The following is a 16895-nucleotide window of genomic DNA, read 5'->3' as shown; positions in this document are numbered from 1 at the left end:
TACATTACACAGTGTGTTTGCAGAACAACAAAGTAGGGGATGGAAAACATACATACATAAACAGCAAAAGCTAAAATTGCCATGAGACCCTAAACCTTTGTGAACCATATGAAAATTAAACAAGGTCAGCATCAGCCTAAATTACATCAGTTACACATGCAAAGTGTTTGTCATAAGCATAGGACAAAGTCTATTGAATTTGTGTACTAAATTTTTTTTTCAGGTCAACATTTTTTCCTCTTGGCTTTCTTTACCCTATATTTCATTTCCTTATTGTTTACGCCCTAGCCTTATTCACTCCACCAGTGTTAAGGAGCAAATACAGCTGTCCAGAGACATAACAGAATACAGAGCCACATGGTTTCTCCATTAGAAATCTAAGTAACAGGGATCCATTATATGCAAAGAATTTAATGACATCTTGTCTGTCAAAACTGACATCTTGCTAGAAAAGTACTAAATTAGAGATTTAAAGTGAGGTAAATGGTAAGATGCTACTATCAAGAATGTAAAAACTCAATTTTTAACAAGTTTTCAAAGCTTGCTTTCCTTGTGGTATTATCATTCCCAAAATTTCCATCTTCAGTGGGTTCAGAAGGCATAACTCCTGCATAGGTAGCTTTTATGAATGAACAACCGAACTATGGTGCAAATCAGTGACTGCAATGAACATTGCTTTTCTGGTATCTCAGGAATACCCCAGGAATACCTTCATGTGAAAAGGCACCTAAGACTGCTTCAGTCCAAGCAGTTGGTTCTCAGAGTTAACGTACCAATTCACAATAACAATTAAAAAATAATTTTAAAAAATTTAAAAAGATTGCATTCAAGTTATGCATCCAGCAAATGATAACAGATCACAGAAAATACCTCATTTAAGAGACAGCAATTTTCATGGAGAAACCGGGCTAAAATTGTTACTTGGGTTCAGTGTGGGTTCTCTCCCACATGGCCTGCCAACTGCAATCTAGCTACTGAACAAGAATGAATTAATACTCATGGTTATTTTGACTAAAAAAAAAAGATATTATTCTGGCTGCTTGGAGTTAGTAACATCACCATTTTTGGAGGAGGGGGACAAGGAGAAACAAATGTATGACAGGTGTTTTTTTAAGAACAGCTGGAAAAACTTATGAACCTTGATGTCAGAATTACAAGATGGTTCACTGAAAGTGTAAGTGCTTGTTATAGAGATGGCCACACTACTGAAATTTAAATCTTTGAATATAGTTTATCATTCTGCACAAACAACAAGATTCATATAAAGATAGCTGCAGAGACAACTAACAGCAGCAACATCATCACTACATTATTCTGCATGTTAGACTTTATTTGCACATTTAAATTTGCTAAAGGCTTCTGTGTTCCTATTCCCCATTTTGAAGCAGCAAAGCCAAATCTTCATTCCATCTATAGTAACATCACCAGAGATTATGTCAATTCAAGTTAATTCAACAGAAATGGTCCCCTACCCACTAACGCAAAAGCAATGTTCTTATTCCTGATAAAGAACTAAATTTTTAGAAGCTGTTTGGAACTTTGTTCTCCTGAAAGTCTGTAAGTGGGGGGAAAAAAAATATGAAGATGTCAACATCTGCCAAGAAGTACCACAGTTATTTAATATTCCAAGTGTAAGAGAAAAACACATGTATCACTGTTTTGCAGGTGTTGGTAGAAAGCAATCCCTGCAGTTTTAACTCTGACTTTTTTCTTTAGATAATTTTCAAAATTAATTTGCAAAATTAGTTAGTTATATATATGTTAATCCCACAATTATTAGCTTTTCCTGTGACAGCTTTTAATATTAAAAAAACCCAAAAACCCAACCCTAACAAACTCATACTTACTCGGAATGTAAGAGATCATAACCAGGATCAGGAATGTATAGTAGTCAAAAGAAAAATTGTACTTGTTAGGTAAACTAATGGAATACAAGCCAGACTGCCTGACGAAGGGTAATGCAGCATATATTGTGAGTAATTCGCCTGAGACTCCCATTGGATACAATACTATAAACAAAGTATACCTAGAACAAAACATTTACAGAAAGGATTAAAAGTTATGACAAACTCTGACAAAGTGTTTGTTAAATGCTGTTATGGATATTCAAATTTTAAATTCCCAACTCAGTATTTATTTCCCTTGGCTCTTATTTGATTACTGCCTGGCAAGGCGTGAATTTTATTGCAAGATAAGTATTCAAATCAGCAATCAGTTTGAGTTATTTAAAGATTACCTTTGAGGATCTGAAAACTATCTTTAAAACTATTCTTACCCACCCCTCAACACACTTTGTTACTTTCATTTCTGAACTCTTTGGTAGAGGTCATTATATCACTTAAAATGGGGTCAAACACAGTTGATATTAATCAATGAGCTTACAGACTGTTACAAGCACAACCCTTGGATTCAAGGGTTACTGTTAAATGTCAGTTTACTTACTGTTACCCTTTACTGTTAAATGTCAGTTTCTGATAAACACAAGCACTTTGTAAATGGGACTGAGTTCTGACAAATTATTCTTTCAGCTTACAATGTGATTTTTTAGCCCAGAAATCTGCTGAAAAGAAGCTAGGAAATCATATTCACAAACAGGGCAATTACCTCAAGGTAGAATCTAATTTTTTGTACTGCAACTATTTTACAAGATAAATATCCCTGTCAAATCAGCGTTTTAAGGCTATCATTTCTATTATGCCACCTACCTGGCCCATTTGATGAGATAAGGGAGATGGTTTAACAAGCTAAACGTATAAAAAGAATAACGGATTATCTCGGTGATTGTCCAGGCCACTACAAACAACAGGACACTATCTTCAGTTTGTACCTGTAAGAAAGAAAAAATGTTCAATATGAATTCAAGCACTACTAATTACTCACCAGACCCAGGAAAACCTCAAAGAAATCAATTCCCACGGGTTGCTTTACGGCATCATTTTAGAGAACAGACTCCAAGAATGAGTTTAAAAGCAACATTAGTATCAACAGTAAAAAACTCTTCTATCACACTCCATATTTTTCTAGTTGCTTAACAACAGCTTTGCTTGGTGATCAGATAACTTAAGATCTCCTGTTCTATGCAAGGTAAATTAGTACAAGAAATCCCTGAAATGCTGAGAACAACTCATAACTCTTCCCATTCCTATAGAGTGCCAGCTTCTATTTCAGTCCTATGATTACTTCCTAGTGCAGCAAGCAGAAAGGAAGCTAACACATTAGTCTAACTTGATATCTGGTTTAGATTTTATATTCTGATCCTAGTCCGTGCTACTTCTGAGTAGAAGCACTGTTTTCCTCTCTCTATAGATAAGAAACTGAGTCCTAATTTTGAGCAGCAGCAGAACAGCTAACACCAGGATGGAGGCTGGGAGAAGAAACAAAAGCTCAGATTGTCTCACCTCAGGTAAGCTTGAAAACTACCTGCTTCACTGTTCCTTGCTCCTTTTTCTGCTTATTGTATCCAGCATAGTTCCTCTGATGCTACACTCAAGGCATTATTATGTTTCACTGCTTTACACCTCTTAGAGCTTTTATTTCAGACACACATCACTGAACCAGCTTTTACTCCCTTCATATTTTGAAGGTTACTCTTCAAAAGCATGTATTTTAAAATGAATTATTAGATTTATTAGTTTTGGGAGCATAATTATGAGGTTTAAGTTTCAGGTGGAATAATACTGATGAAGAAGTAAATGGGATCACATACCCACACTACAAACTCTTGAGAGAGCAAACATAATTTTTATGCAGCCCTCCCCATCCTTCCCTCCCCTTCAACAGAATTCTCAGCTGTATGAGTACCTTGAGCCCAAATTCAGTGGATCATGGGAACAAAAAGAGCTCAACCACAGGGGCCTGCATTTTCTTTTTTCCTCCAACTCTGAAAAAAGGGAAGTCAGTAGGTGTGGGTGGTACACTCTATTCATCTTGGGCAAAGTACATGTACAAATGAAAAAAGGAACAAGAAAATATATGGGCAATCAGAAACCTTTTAATAGGAGGAGATTGATCATCTATTTGTGTGTAAAAATGCTCATGAGGATTACCCATAAAAAGCTTTCTGTTACAGACTACAAAACCCAGAAAGATTTATACAGAAATCTTGGGATATCTTGAAATGTAGAATTGCTGTTAATCTATATTCTGCTGTGTATAGCATTTCAAGTTACTTTCATTGCATTTTGCAGCAAATGCACCTTGTCTTTTTTCCACATAAAACTCTGATAATTTGCTTATATATTAACCTCCCTTACCTCATCATAAAAGAACAAAATCCAAAACTTATTTGAAGATTTTCAGGGAAGAGACCAAATCTATTTTTACATTGCTACAGGATCCTAATCTTGTTTGGGGTCTGCTTTATAAGCAAGACTTAGTTCTCAACCTGGAAGAGTTAACAGCACTTCACAGATGATGCTGTTCCCAAGGAGCAACATGCTTCACAAGCACTCCAGAGCTGCATCTTCTGGTCAAATCAGGAGTAGCAGCTTAGTGAGTTCATCTAAACCTATGCGTCACAGACTTCAACGTGTACTTTGAAACCCCACTTCTTTCCCTAACTGTTGAAGTCGGTAAAATCAACAAACAAAAATTTGTAGCTTGAAGTAGCACCCAAGGACATGAGCAAGGACAAGAAACTGTGAAGCTAACAGCGAATGATAACACGTAGAAGAAGAAAATCTGGCAGTTACAATCCAGTTCTGTCACAGGACTTCTGTTACACTGCCTTCTCAGGTCTAGTCTTTCCCATCTACTTTAATATTAGAACTGTGTTTAGAAGTTATTAAAACAGTTCACACCATTATAAAAGACACACACAACCCTGTTAAGGTCACTTAACAAAGAATCACTTATTGTGTCTTTATAGCTTGTGTCCCTATTTAAGGAAGAAAGAATACTGGAAATTGGCGGTAGTTTTCATACAACAGTGACCTATACAGTGTTCAAATAGTTCCGTTCTGTGCAGTAAGTAACAGAAGACTACAGTGCATTTTATCATAATATTTTAACGACATTCCACAGCTAATCATTAAAAAGTAATTTTCTTACACACTAACAGATCTGTCAGAAGTCTGTCACTATTAGAATATCTCTTTGAGGACTGACAATTTTTCAATACTTCAAATAAAGAAGTCTGAGATGCACATTATTGAACCCCTGGGAACTGATTTACAAAACAGTCTCTCCAGAGTCTTATTCATTTAGGCACTGCTAATGCTGCATTTTTATTGTTCCTCTTCCAAGTTGAGGATAAGGAAGATAGTACAGCCAATAAACAGTAGACCCTTAATAAACCACTAAGCCCAATGCTACCCTCAGAACTCAATTCCTCTTCCTCTACTTTTTCATGCCAGTCTTTGAAGGAGGTGTTAGACAAAGTCAAAGCACATTTTACACTTTATCTACAACTTATTTGTCCAACTGCCTTAATAAGGGTCAATCATACCACAGGAATAATTTTTTGGCACGTGTTTCAAACCAATTTATCATAAAGGAGGGTCCTGAATATATTTTAGCTTATCTTCAATACTATGAATAGCAGACAATGTTTGTTAAAATAGAAGAGAATCCATAGCCTTTCAAGATGCAAAGATGAGAACTGGGATTTGACAAAATAAAGCCTGAGAGGTTTTTACTGTTCTCCTTATGCATGAAAAGAGAAATTCTATAGATTTCTCCACATTAAGAGTAACAGTTTGACAAATTATTTGCAGAAAATTTCGGCTAAACACATAACTAAGCAATCCAGTGCAGAAGAGTAAAACCAGCAGCACTATGCAACTGTAATGATGAAACAGCACATCTCCCTCCAGAGCGCTGGTTCTCTGGTACATCAATTTTTTTTTTTTTTAAAAAAAAAGGAAGCTTCACAGTAGGCACAAAGGGCCTCACAGACATTTGTGTTATACAGTATTACTCAAATTTTACATAGACGTAAAGCAGTGACGAATCAGGCTTTTCAACTGCACCCACCCATTTAGAGTTCTGAACTTGCCAGTGTGGACTTCTTTTGCTACAACTTAGTCTTAAATATCATAAATTAAGATGTTCTTCTCTCTTTAAGTATGCTTTACTACTGATTGAAGTTGTCAGTTCACAACTGCAGATACTGGAGTCTTAATTACCAGCTCAATATGCTGTACATGTCATCTTCACACCACCCCTTTTGACTGTCTGTTCTAGAAAGGTTCTTCTAAATATATACTATACTTAACTGCAACTTATCTGTAACTGCACCCAACTGGATAAGCATTAAATCACTGCTGACACCATTTTTTAATTACCCATCAGAACTGGGTGCGGAATTATCTATCAGGACGGAACTCTACGAAGGCCTGCCACGATGTCACCACATGATCTCATTGTTCACACAAATTCAAAAAGACAACTTTGAACTGAAGGGCACCTTCTGTTCTCCTATGCCTACTTTCTTCTAGCCCTTCACGCCAGTCTGCTCATTCTCTTCCCTCCTTTGTAGGAGAAACAGTAAAATTCACCAAAGCGATTCCTTTCCGACGTAATGACAAAACGATTACAAGTACTGTATTACATGCCAGGCCCTCCTCCACTAAGCTAACAGCTACTCATATGGTGGAGGTAAGGGGAATCTCATTGCTACCCAAAGAAGTGTGCAGTGCTTTAACATTTGCCATGCTTTAACATTTATTATAAATGCTTTCATATTGAATTTAACAACACATTAGCACTAAATTCAACAAAAAGCACAAACATGTTAGTGGCAAGAAGCATGCTTCAAATCACATCACATATCTAGAAGTGTATTCTGACAGAAAGGAGGGATGCAATACAGATGTTTCTTCTTTTAACTATATTATATATGAAAACAGTCTGGAAAAGCAAGATATCGAACAAGTCTCACTCAAAAAGTTAAAGAGGAAAACTGCGTTTTATTTTACAAGAACCTCATCATGCAACTGCATAGCTTACAAGTTCCATAAAGCTGTGTGAGAATTTATTCCTGGACTTCACCATGGAGCTCACTTGTGCAGACAGCCCTTTAGAAAAAGTAGAACACTCGTGACACTTTCAGTACATCTCCCCAGGTGAGACTGCATGCTCTCTGGTTGGGGGGAAGGGGAGGGGTCAGAATACAGCCTCTTCATTTGATTTATTTGCTCTAAGTCATAGGTGAAAAACTCATCACAGGATTCCTCATCTTTACCATTCTTATGCCCACTTTCTAAGACATTAAAAAAAGTAACACACAATACAGTCTCTCACAAGACTTTAACCAAAAAACCACACAAATGTGAGGAAAAGGCTGCGTGTAATATTGTTGAAAGAATCCTTGTTAAAAAAAAACCTTGTTAAAAATTGAATGTTAGGCTGAACTTGTTGCTCACATTTTCTCCCATTTTGCTGGTTTTCTCTGGTGAGAATGTGGGCATAAGTTTCAAAAAACCTAACCCACAATCATTTTACAGACTTCCCTTTGATGTCTAACAGACAACACATGGAATAATTCTAATCCATGCAATCCAACCTTTAACATTTGGGTTACTTCAAAACAGGAGGCAATTCATAAAAATGGATTACCGCTGTTCTTCATGAAGCACCAGGTACCCCAACATTACACAGGTAACAAGCAAAACTACAGGCATATCTCTTTAAAAATATTTTATACATATATCTAAAATCTAATGCCTTGGGATTATGGCTTTTTTTTTGTTCAAAATCTAGTCTTTATCTCCAGTGAATTAACAGAGACTGCAGTACATTTATTTGCACCAAAAGTGAAATCTATACAGAAGATAAGTATTTACAAGATTTTGAGTTTATTGAGAAAAATAATGTTCTTCCACTTTAAATAGCATGAAACTAAGGCTCCACATGAACAAGCATCATCGTATCAGAAAGGGCTGGTAATTATTAGGAACTACAGTGACTTATGTTACTCTACATGTGGATGGACGCTCTGATAACAGGTTTGGAGTAAGGAAGAGAAAGCAGCTTGCCTGAAGGCTTGGTAATGAGACAAGCTCCTTAAGACATTCTCCATGTCAAGTCACAAAAGGTCTTATGCATATAATGACACTAGATGACCATCACTTATTTCAGGCAGCCATGCTGACACTGGCATCAAGACTAATTTCCTTCTTTAATGAGAAGAAAAACAGTAAGATTGGTTGGCTAAAGTAACAGCACAGATGCAGCATATCTGGGCTACTGCAAGGTATTCAGATGACATGAAAGTCAGTCAGCATGAGCTGTATCAATTAAAGCATGTTTAGATTTTAAAATAACAGTCAGCAATAATTTTCAAATAAGATTGCTTCCAAAAGATTCTGCAGAGATTTGTATAAAGTGCAGCAATACTTGGTATGGTAAGCAACGAGAAAAAACATGCAGGCCCCAAAACCCACCTACACTTGAATGTAAGAAAAATTAATGAAGGACAGAGGGAAGATTATCCTGGAAAGTGGTAACGGAGAACATCCAGGCATTGCTGTGCACAAACAGTTCAGGGGGAGCTTCCACATGCCATGGTAAAGAAAGCAAATTGTGTATGAAAGAGGGGGCAGTGAGGAGATTTTGCTATTAATTATGGCACTAGTGAGATCAATACTAGAACGCTGTCCCAAATTCTGGGTTCCATGTTACACACTGGAACCTCTTTAACTTTCAGTAAGGACTGCAAAATCTGTTCAGGAGCTAGATGTCTTACAGTGAAAGAATCAGACCTCAGCCTATTTGATTGTCAAGAAAAGATGATGTCAGATTTATTTTTATTCCTTTTGATCCACAGAAATTCACATAAACAATTTCACATTGGGATACAAACAGAAGTCATTTTAAGATGACAAAATAAGCCAGTGATCAACACTTGCTTTTCACCATGGGTCATTAGTTTTTCTATCTATTTTGTAGCTTAACTTACCTCTTTTACACTATGTGTTACTGCCCACGTCAGGAAAACCCTTGACATCACTTGGAAAGCAGTCAGAACAACAGAAGAGGGAACAATGCCTGGAAGATATTTTGCAATTAGTAAATATTCCTGACTATTGGGGTGGGAGGTGGGGGTGGGGAAATAAAACACAGCTAAGCCAAAGTTCAGTTATTTGAAATTTTTTGAAGGAAAGCATTTAATTTTTTTAATTTGACAGTATAAAGTCTGTCCTGGGGTAGGTTATTACAGCCTAATGCAATGCAATGCCCTGACAAGACTTTGTGCATCAAAATACAAATAAAAGTAACCAGTCTTGTTGCAATCATAGCACATTCCTTAATACAGAAAACAGCTGAATAAGATTATATAACTTCAATCAAATAGCTTTTGGGATACAGTCTTTCAAATAAAAGCTGTTTGATTAAAATATCCAAGATACTCTTCATTACTGTGATTTAAAAAGTAAAAACAATAAAGATGTTTTGCACAGTATATCCCAAAAAACAGCAAGCAAAAAGTATAACTACTTTGAAGAAACACTGATCTAGCCCATATTCTGCTAGATACAAAGTATATCATTCCTTCCTCGGAATACAACTTTTTAAACAAAACAAAACAAAACAAAACCCAAGGAATAGGTGATGCATTGGTAGGTACCGAAACAATTTTAAGATTTTTCTCAAGGAAGCAGATTTCATTGGTTCTTCTAAGGAAGTTCTGAGGTGCTAATTAAACTACCACTAAAAGGATCCTACACACCCAGGTCTGACAGAGCAGGAATAGTTTTAGACTGCAACCTTACACAAAATTTCTGAACTTCACAGCACAAAGTTTTATTTTCTTCCAATCGCATGATGAAGACAAATGCAAGAGCAGTTGCAGCTCCTAATACACAGTAAAAAGTGCTTCTAAAACTAATGCAAATCACAGCAAGCAACACAACAGCCTCAGAAAGATGTAAAGACCAAACTGGAAAGTGGAAGAGGAAGAAAGAGTAAGAAAAGCCAAAAGCAAGTTTCATTAGAATTATTTTCAGGCACACAGTCATTATGTTCATCTTCTTTCAGAGTATAAAGAGGGAAAAATCCTACAAACACAGTTCTCTTCAGTTCTATCACATATTGTTCATAATCTAATTTCTGTTGTAAAACCTCAGGGCAGAACTTCTGTTACTCAGACAACACAAAAGGGGGTGCTATAAAATCCCACAATCTGTACTCATTAAAGGCTCACTCCTACAACATAACAGACCTTTTCTTTTATACAATTTAGATCATCCCTTCCTAAGCAAGATAAACTAACGTTCTTGCAAAGGAATCTATAAATAAGCCAAAAAGACTGTGTAGGAATCATCCAAGATTTTTCTCACAAGGAAGACAAACCAGGTTTTTCATTACAGCCAAGACAATGCCAATCTATGCCAAAAACAGGAGATCAAAACAAGTGACTTGCCAGGTAAAATTTATGTAAACTTTACTTGCCTCTAATTGAGTGCAACTCATTGCACTGAAAAGGTACTTGACAGACAATTTTAAACTTGCTATTTTTAAAAACATCTGTCACCACTTATCCAACACTGTACATGCCAGAGCAGTGCCTGACAGGGGGCTTCGGTCCAGAACCAAGCAGCAAGCAAGCCATGCCCAGACCTCTTCCTGATCCGGGACTAAGCCGCCCACCCCCAGCAGGAAATCCTCCAACTCCCAACAAGTGCTTCCTCTCTCCCAGGGAGTTCCCGACTGAGAACAGGCTGTATGCATAGCTTACAGGTGGAGCCCTCATATCCCTCCTAACTGAGCAGGCTAAAGCAAAGTCAACCGGTGCTGACTTTGGCTTACCAGAGGGTTACCAGTAAGCATCGCTATGGTAGGGGGCTGGTACTGTAGTGATTCTGTAGGCTGGGCCTGTACTCACCAAAGCCTTCTTGCTTTTCTTCTCCATTCCTTTCACAAACTCCCTGTACTACTATTGCTTCTTCGCTTTGGTGGCTCCTATCACTGCTTTCCATACCAAGTTCCCCCAGGCAGAAGCTCTTCCATTTTATCAATGCCATTTATACACTTGGATTCTGTCTGCTACACAAGTCAAGGAATTGCATGTTCACTTTCCATTTGCCTGTCCTTCAGTCTCTCCTCTTAGTCTCTGGCCTACATTACGTCCTCTCTCCATGCAGAGCTCTCCTTCGTTTTTGAAATCTTTGCCACATGCCAAAGTTCTGTTCTCAACCATGCTTGACAGAGACATTCCCCTATCAATCTTCATGTTTTGAAGAACTTGCCTCACAGATGCTAACTTTTCAGATTCTACTGAAAAGATGTAGAGAGAAAAGTTATGCTGATACACACAGCCATCTGTCACAGATAAGCTCCTCTATTGACAGAGAATTATAGCTCTAGTTATAGCAATTAGTTTAGCAGGGGCAAAGGAATCTGCAAATTTCCTGTTTCTCCTTGCATAGAAACTTTTACCAAAGTCAGTAGGACTACAGCAGACAGCAGCAGCGTATCCAGCTGTGCAAAAAAACCTCATTTTATTTAGTTGACAAACGCTTCCATTAACAGAAAAAAAAAATAAATCCATGGGCAGTTATAAAATAAGTGGGTTTTTGTAAAAAACTTTGATAGGGAAAGCAAAAAGATAGAGTTATAATGGTATAAAATGTTGCAACATTCCACTAATGGCTCTCTTCACTAATATTAAATTGTGTGACTGAGGATAACATGGGCTAAATGGATCCACATCTCAAATCAACTGAGACAGGATTATTAGCTTTGCACATAGACAGGCTGCTACAGTCATCTTGTTTGCTGTTCTGCACCAGCCTGGAAGGTGAAACACAGGACTCGCTCCTACTATTCACTGATTTGTGCGGACATATACTCTAGAGTGTGAGGAAAAGATAATCCAATTAAGTTTTTTACACTCTTTCTTAGATTTAGTACCAGGAAACATTGGCATCTGCACACAAGTTCAGCTTAAGAAAACAGTAAAGCATTATAGATTTAGGATGGTAAAATAGCATTTTATTTGCAAGTGTTTTTGCCCAGTGTTCTGAGATTTAACTTGTCCTTCTTGCCACTTGTTAAATAAGACTTGAAAAATTTCACATTTTCTTATTAATTTTTGACAATTTTTTTAAAAGTAAGTATGGTTTATGCTGGTAAAAAACAGTAATTGAGATTTAGTAAAATAAAACAGTATTGGAAGGACTGCCTTGGCAGCACAGGCAACTATATGATACATATAGTTTACTCTGAGAAGCCTTTACATTAATTTGAGGAGTATATGATCATTCATTTCTTGGGATGATCTGTGCACAGTCTACAAACTGCCCTTTATAAGATAACATTTTCAGAGTAACTGAATTATTCAGGAAGGTCAGAACTACTTTATCAAATACAGAATTAGACTGCCCTCTGCTGACAAATTTATGTATATGATTTTAAGTTTTCCAACTACTACATCTGGTTATTAAAAAAAAAAAAATCTTTTGCACAGAAATTCAATGTGAACCTACTTGTACCATAGCAATACACCCTCCAATATGTAGACCGCTTGTCCGATACATGAAAAATAGCAGGTTTGTAGCTGCACCTTTAGGAAACTTAACGCCATCTTACTCTTTGAACAGTATCTAGCAAACATTCCGATAGGAGCTCAAACACTTATATTTAAAATCACAAGACCAACTACCTGAACATAAGACTGTCTCTTTGTCAAAACTGGATTGTTTAGAAAAAACAGAGTTAAGCAAAGGTATGCAGACAGGCACTGCTCCCTTTTATAGCACACTGGCTTTGATCTTGCAGAGATTGTGACACATCATCTATTCTATGAACAAAGCATCCAAATGCTGAGGCCAAACTGTTCACTACTCATGACGACTAACAAACCAGACAAGATGCAATCCCGTCGCTCAGACATGAGACTCTTCAGGTTGACTGAACCATGACACTGCTACTGACCCCAGGCCACGTATACGCCATTGAGTTCCTGCTGCCAAACTAACAAACGAGCCTCACAGGCTAACAAGAATTGTCGAGTCAAGCCTTAAGTAATTCTTACTCTCCCAAACAGTTCCATTATTAAAGCACAGCCACACCTGGGATAAAGCGTGGTTACCCCTTCCTAAGTTTACAACGCGTATCTATGCTCTAGGGATGTGGGCAAAGTTCTGGTTCTTGAAATGTTATTTTTATTGGAATTTAAATTGCTTCCAACTATAAATTTTTTTTTTTTTTTTAAGAAAGACAGCTTGGTACAGAAGATGTAGAGATGGAGAGTAATGATCTACTATAAAACATTTATAAACTGCTCTAACATTTGTAGCATTGGAAGGATCTAGATAAAAATAGAATGCCAAGTAATTGAAAACCTGTTACGCTATTTTCCTTTTTGTGATTTAACTTGTCAAATTATTTAGTAAAAAAATGGAATGTACTTCAAGCAAAAATTAGTGAGTTATGCAAGAATTAAATCTGGCAATTCATAGACCATAACATTTTTAATGCTAATATATTACTAAAACTGCAGTCTTCCATAAAAATAATAAAACTGAAAATTTGCAAGCTTACCAAATGCACAGTGCAGAATCTAGAACAAAAAGAAAAATTAAAATCACTAACATTTCAAATGAAGCAATTCAGAAACACATTTAGTTCTATCACAAGAGCTTAAGATTCAATATTTGTATTTCAAAGATTAAGTTTCATATTTAGCTCTGCTCCCCAAGCTTAATAGCAGACAGTAGGCTCCCTTGCCACCCACTAAAAGGAAAAATTCAGCATTTGTGTGAGGCATATTTCTTACGTTTACCTTCGAACCACTCTATAAATGCTAATGAAAAAACAGGTACCTAGACAGCACTGTTCAAAGGGTGCCTTATTTCTCCTAAAGAAAACACTCATGCAAATATTAGTAACTCTAGGGAAGAAGACTACACCTACCTCAAGCAAAGCTCCAGTTTGGAAGAATTTCAGGGGCTTTTCTATTGAATAGTAAAGGCTATGGTAGCTACCTTTAGCCAGGTATGCTCGAACTAGACCAACTGCAATAACAAGCCATCTGAAAGAGAAAAAAAGTCAAAGATAAGGAGACATTAAGCAGAGCATAAATACAAAGAAATCCTTAATCCCTCTTTTGGTATCCGAGAAAGCAACAGGCATACAACTGTCTTGAAAGATACTAACTTTTTCCCTACCTTCTGCAACACTGAAAACAGTAAATATCTGGATTCTTTGCAAATTTATCGAAGTTAAAAATTATGCATTTTTTAAACATCTTTCAGCACCAACATGATACCAATATCTTTAATGTCTAAGTTTATTTTTCCAGTGAGCTGTATTTAATTTAGTTATGGAAGGTATTCATGACATTTTAAATAAGATTAGCATCACATTTTGTTTAGTTTAAGCAGAAAACTATTTACTGCTAGTCAAAGATCTCTTACCACACCATAACTTAAAGAAGTATGACAAACAATTACGATTCAGAAGGCATTCATTTTAATGTTTCAGTTCAAAGTAAACCCTTAAACCTTATGACAGACCATCCAGCTTGATTGTTAGCATGTATTTTATGAAACAGCTACGGATAAGTAACTGCAAGAAAACTGAGCCTCCTAAAGCCTTGAAGGCAGTGATGGCCATTTCTGTCCCAGCTTTCCTTTTTAAGCAACAAATATACCTAGTCCTATATAACTGCAACTATACTACAAACAATGTGACCTGTTAACCTTGCTGATTTTCCCCTCAGGTAATTTAGGAAGCAACCCTAAAAATTTTTCCTCCAGTCCTAGCCGATGCAGTAACATCTTTCACTATCACAGCTGTCCAGAGTCAATGTTTGCCCACAACCTCAGAAATTCTTCAGTAAAGTCTAGGACAAGCCACAAAACTAAGGTGGGTACACCTCGATAACACAATTTTTCAGTTGCAATTAGCATCTATAGTTAACTTTAGTTTCCAATTGCTTGTGGCAAACATGGGGAAAAGGGGTTGGTCAACAAGAAGTGGGAATCCTTACCAGCGGTTCCCAAACTTTTCACTGACAGGCTCATCCTGGCCGTCTTGCCCTCAGCTACTCTTAATGCCACCCTATTTTACCTCCACCTCCCTCCAAACCCAGAAGTGCTGTTACAAATCTTGTGCTAACAGTCACCAAGCATCTCTGCTAACAACAGTGCACTTCAGTGGAAGTGGATGTAGACAAGTAGAAAGCCCCCTACCTATGCAATATCTTTTTACCCTTCGGAAAAAAATCTGCAGCTGTGGTTTTGTAACATGGAAGATGAAGAAATTCCCTTGATTTACAGCATATTAGATGCTTACAAGTACCACATTAGCTTAGGTATTCCGAAGTATATACAAATACTGTCCCAAATGTAATAGTTGTTTGAAATACACTGTAAAGTTCAGATTTTTCAATAATAAGTAGCTCTGGCATCCAAGTTTGTGTTTGTAACAACATTTGTTAGTACAACTGCAAAAAAGCTATTTCATTTCTACCTGGACTTCTCAGAAGACTAGCACCAAAGAAAAGTGGTAGGAGTGGGGAAGAGAAATGGGGAATGAGAAACAAGCCCTCCCTTTTTTCAGTAGTGAAGTTATTTCAGTTAAAGCTGTCTTGTGAAACCAAAAGACAAACATTTGCCAAGTAACTGCTGTTTAGAAAGAGAAAAAAATCAGTTTAATTTGGTATTTGGACTTCAGTGTAAAATAAACCAGTAAGCACTACAGTATTAATGACTCTCCCTTGCAACACTGACTGCTTCTCTTTTAGAATAGTAAATCAGAGCAGGTAGACACTGTCCTGTTTGTATCCGTCAAGTTTCGCTATTTTTCCTAATCTTCCATGTTTGTTGAGAAACTTTGCTGAATTAAGCAATTTCTCAGGTTGCACAAGATACCAGTTCTTGGTTGTGCCTGCAGACTGTTCTCACCTTAACCAAGCAATTGGTAAAGTATGTGGCTCCCAGAGGAGCTCCAGCCCCTTGCTCATCTCCACCCTCCCTGCCGGATCACTGACTCCAGAAAGACTGTACTTTCCATCACCAAAGACCATGTCTCTCTTTTAATAAAATTACTGTCCTTCAAAAAACATTTAATACAGATCAAATCCACACAAAATTAAAAGCTGTGCCTGCTTTGTGCTGAAGCTTTTAGTACCTCTGTCCTGCTTCTGTGATTCTTAAATAGTTCTTCACCCTCTATGACTAGAGAAAATGGAATAGGAGTAGGCGAAACCAAGGAAGACCAACTGAAAGAAACTTGGTGAGAAGTTTAAAAGAGCAGCAAAAGGCAGCACTGCCACATGGAAGCTAAGCTGTAAGTTAGTTTTTCCAGCCTTCTCTGACCTAGACACTAAAGTCTACCCTATATATCCGCTGGAGTTACATTTCGTTAAATTACCACTGCCATGCATGTAAACTTTAAGCTAGACTCTTACACTCTTTGATTAATCCAAACTAAGGAAAAGAAATACTGCATACACATAATTTCATTTTTTTACTTTCAGTTGCTTGCTTGATAAGCAAGCTTCGTGCTCAGGTCCTCAGTTTAATTCCCTTTATTTATCTTACAAATTATAAAAAGGTGTTTTCTTATGCAAAGTTTACTGAGGTTCTGCAGCATTTCTGCAAGAGAATACAGCAAAGCTATGCAGTGAATGAACCTGAAAAGGGAGAAGTGTACTTTGACTCTTAACAACCAGCCACTGAAGACGTGGGCAATGAAACTTATAACCCAGAATACTCTTTGCTCAACACTGGTAACACGAACCCTTGTGAATTCAAAAGCTATTACATTAAGATCTATCTTGTTGAGTGAAATCCTTTTGAAATTCATTGTTTATACCACCATCAGCTACTTCCACCCAGACATACTAGTCAGTTGCAGCACTTGAGTAAAAATAAGAACATAATCACATTTTAAAGCAGTTTATCAAACATTTACACTCAACTCTAACAGCATGTCCTCCCTCCCCG

The 16895-nt window shown here is 37.0% G+C and overlaps 1 protein-coding gene across 1 annotated transcript in view; it reads right to left on the bottom strand.

Annotated features, from left to right (window-relative positions):
- Nucleotides 1–16895, bottom strand: part of HACD2 (3-hydroxyacyl-CoA dehydratase 2) — a 28498-nt gene that overhangs the window by 7491 nt on the left and 4112 nt on the right. The window contains exons 2-6 of the mRNA XM_072873966.1: nucleotides 13858–13975; nucleotides 13486–13504; nucleotides 8900–8988; nucleotides 2706–2827; nucleotides 1848–2026 (exon numbers count right to left, since the gene is read on the bottom strand). Coding sequence (XP_072730067.1) covers nucleotides 1848–2026; nucleotides 2706–2827; nucleotides 8900–8988; nucleotides 13486–13504; nucleotides 13858–13975 — 527 coding nt within the window. The remainder of the gene's footprint in view (nucleotides 1–1847; nucleotides 2027–2705; nucleotides 2828–8899; nucleotides 8989–13485; nucleotides 13505–13857; nucleotides 13976–16895) is intronic.

The sequence above is a fragment of the Ciconia boyciana genome, chromosome 10, assembly GCF_034638445.1.
Source record: "Ciconia boyciana chromosome 10, ASM3463844v1, whole genome shotgun sequence".
Classification (NCBI taxonomy): domain Eukaryota; kingdom Metazoa; phylum Chordata; class Aves; order Ciconiiformes; family Ciconiidae; genus Ciconia; species Ciconia boyciana.
This window is presented reverse-complemented; position numbering and strand designations above follow the sequence as displayed.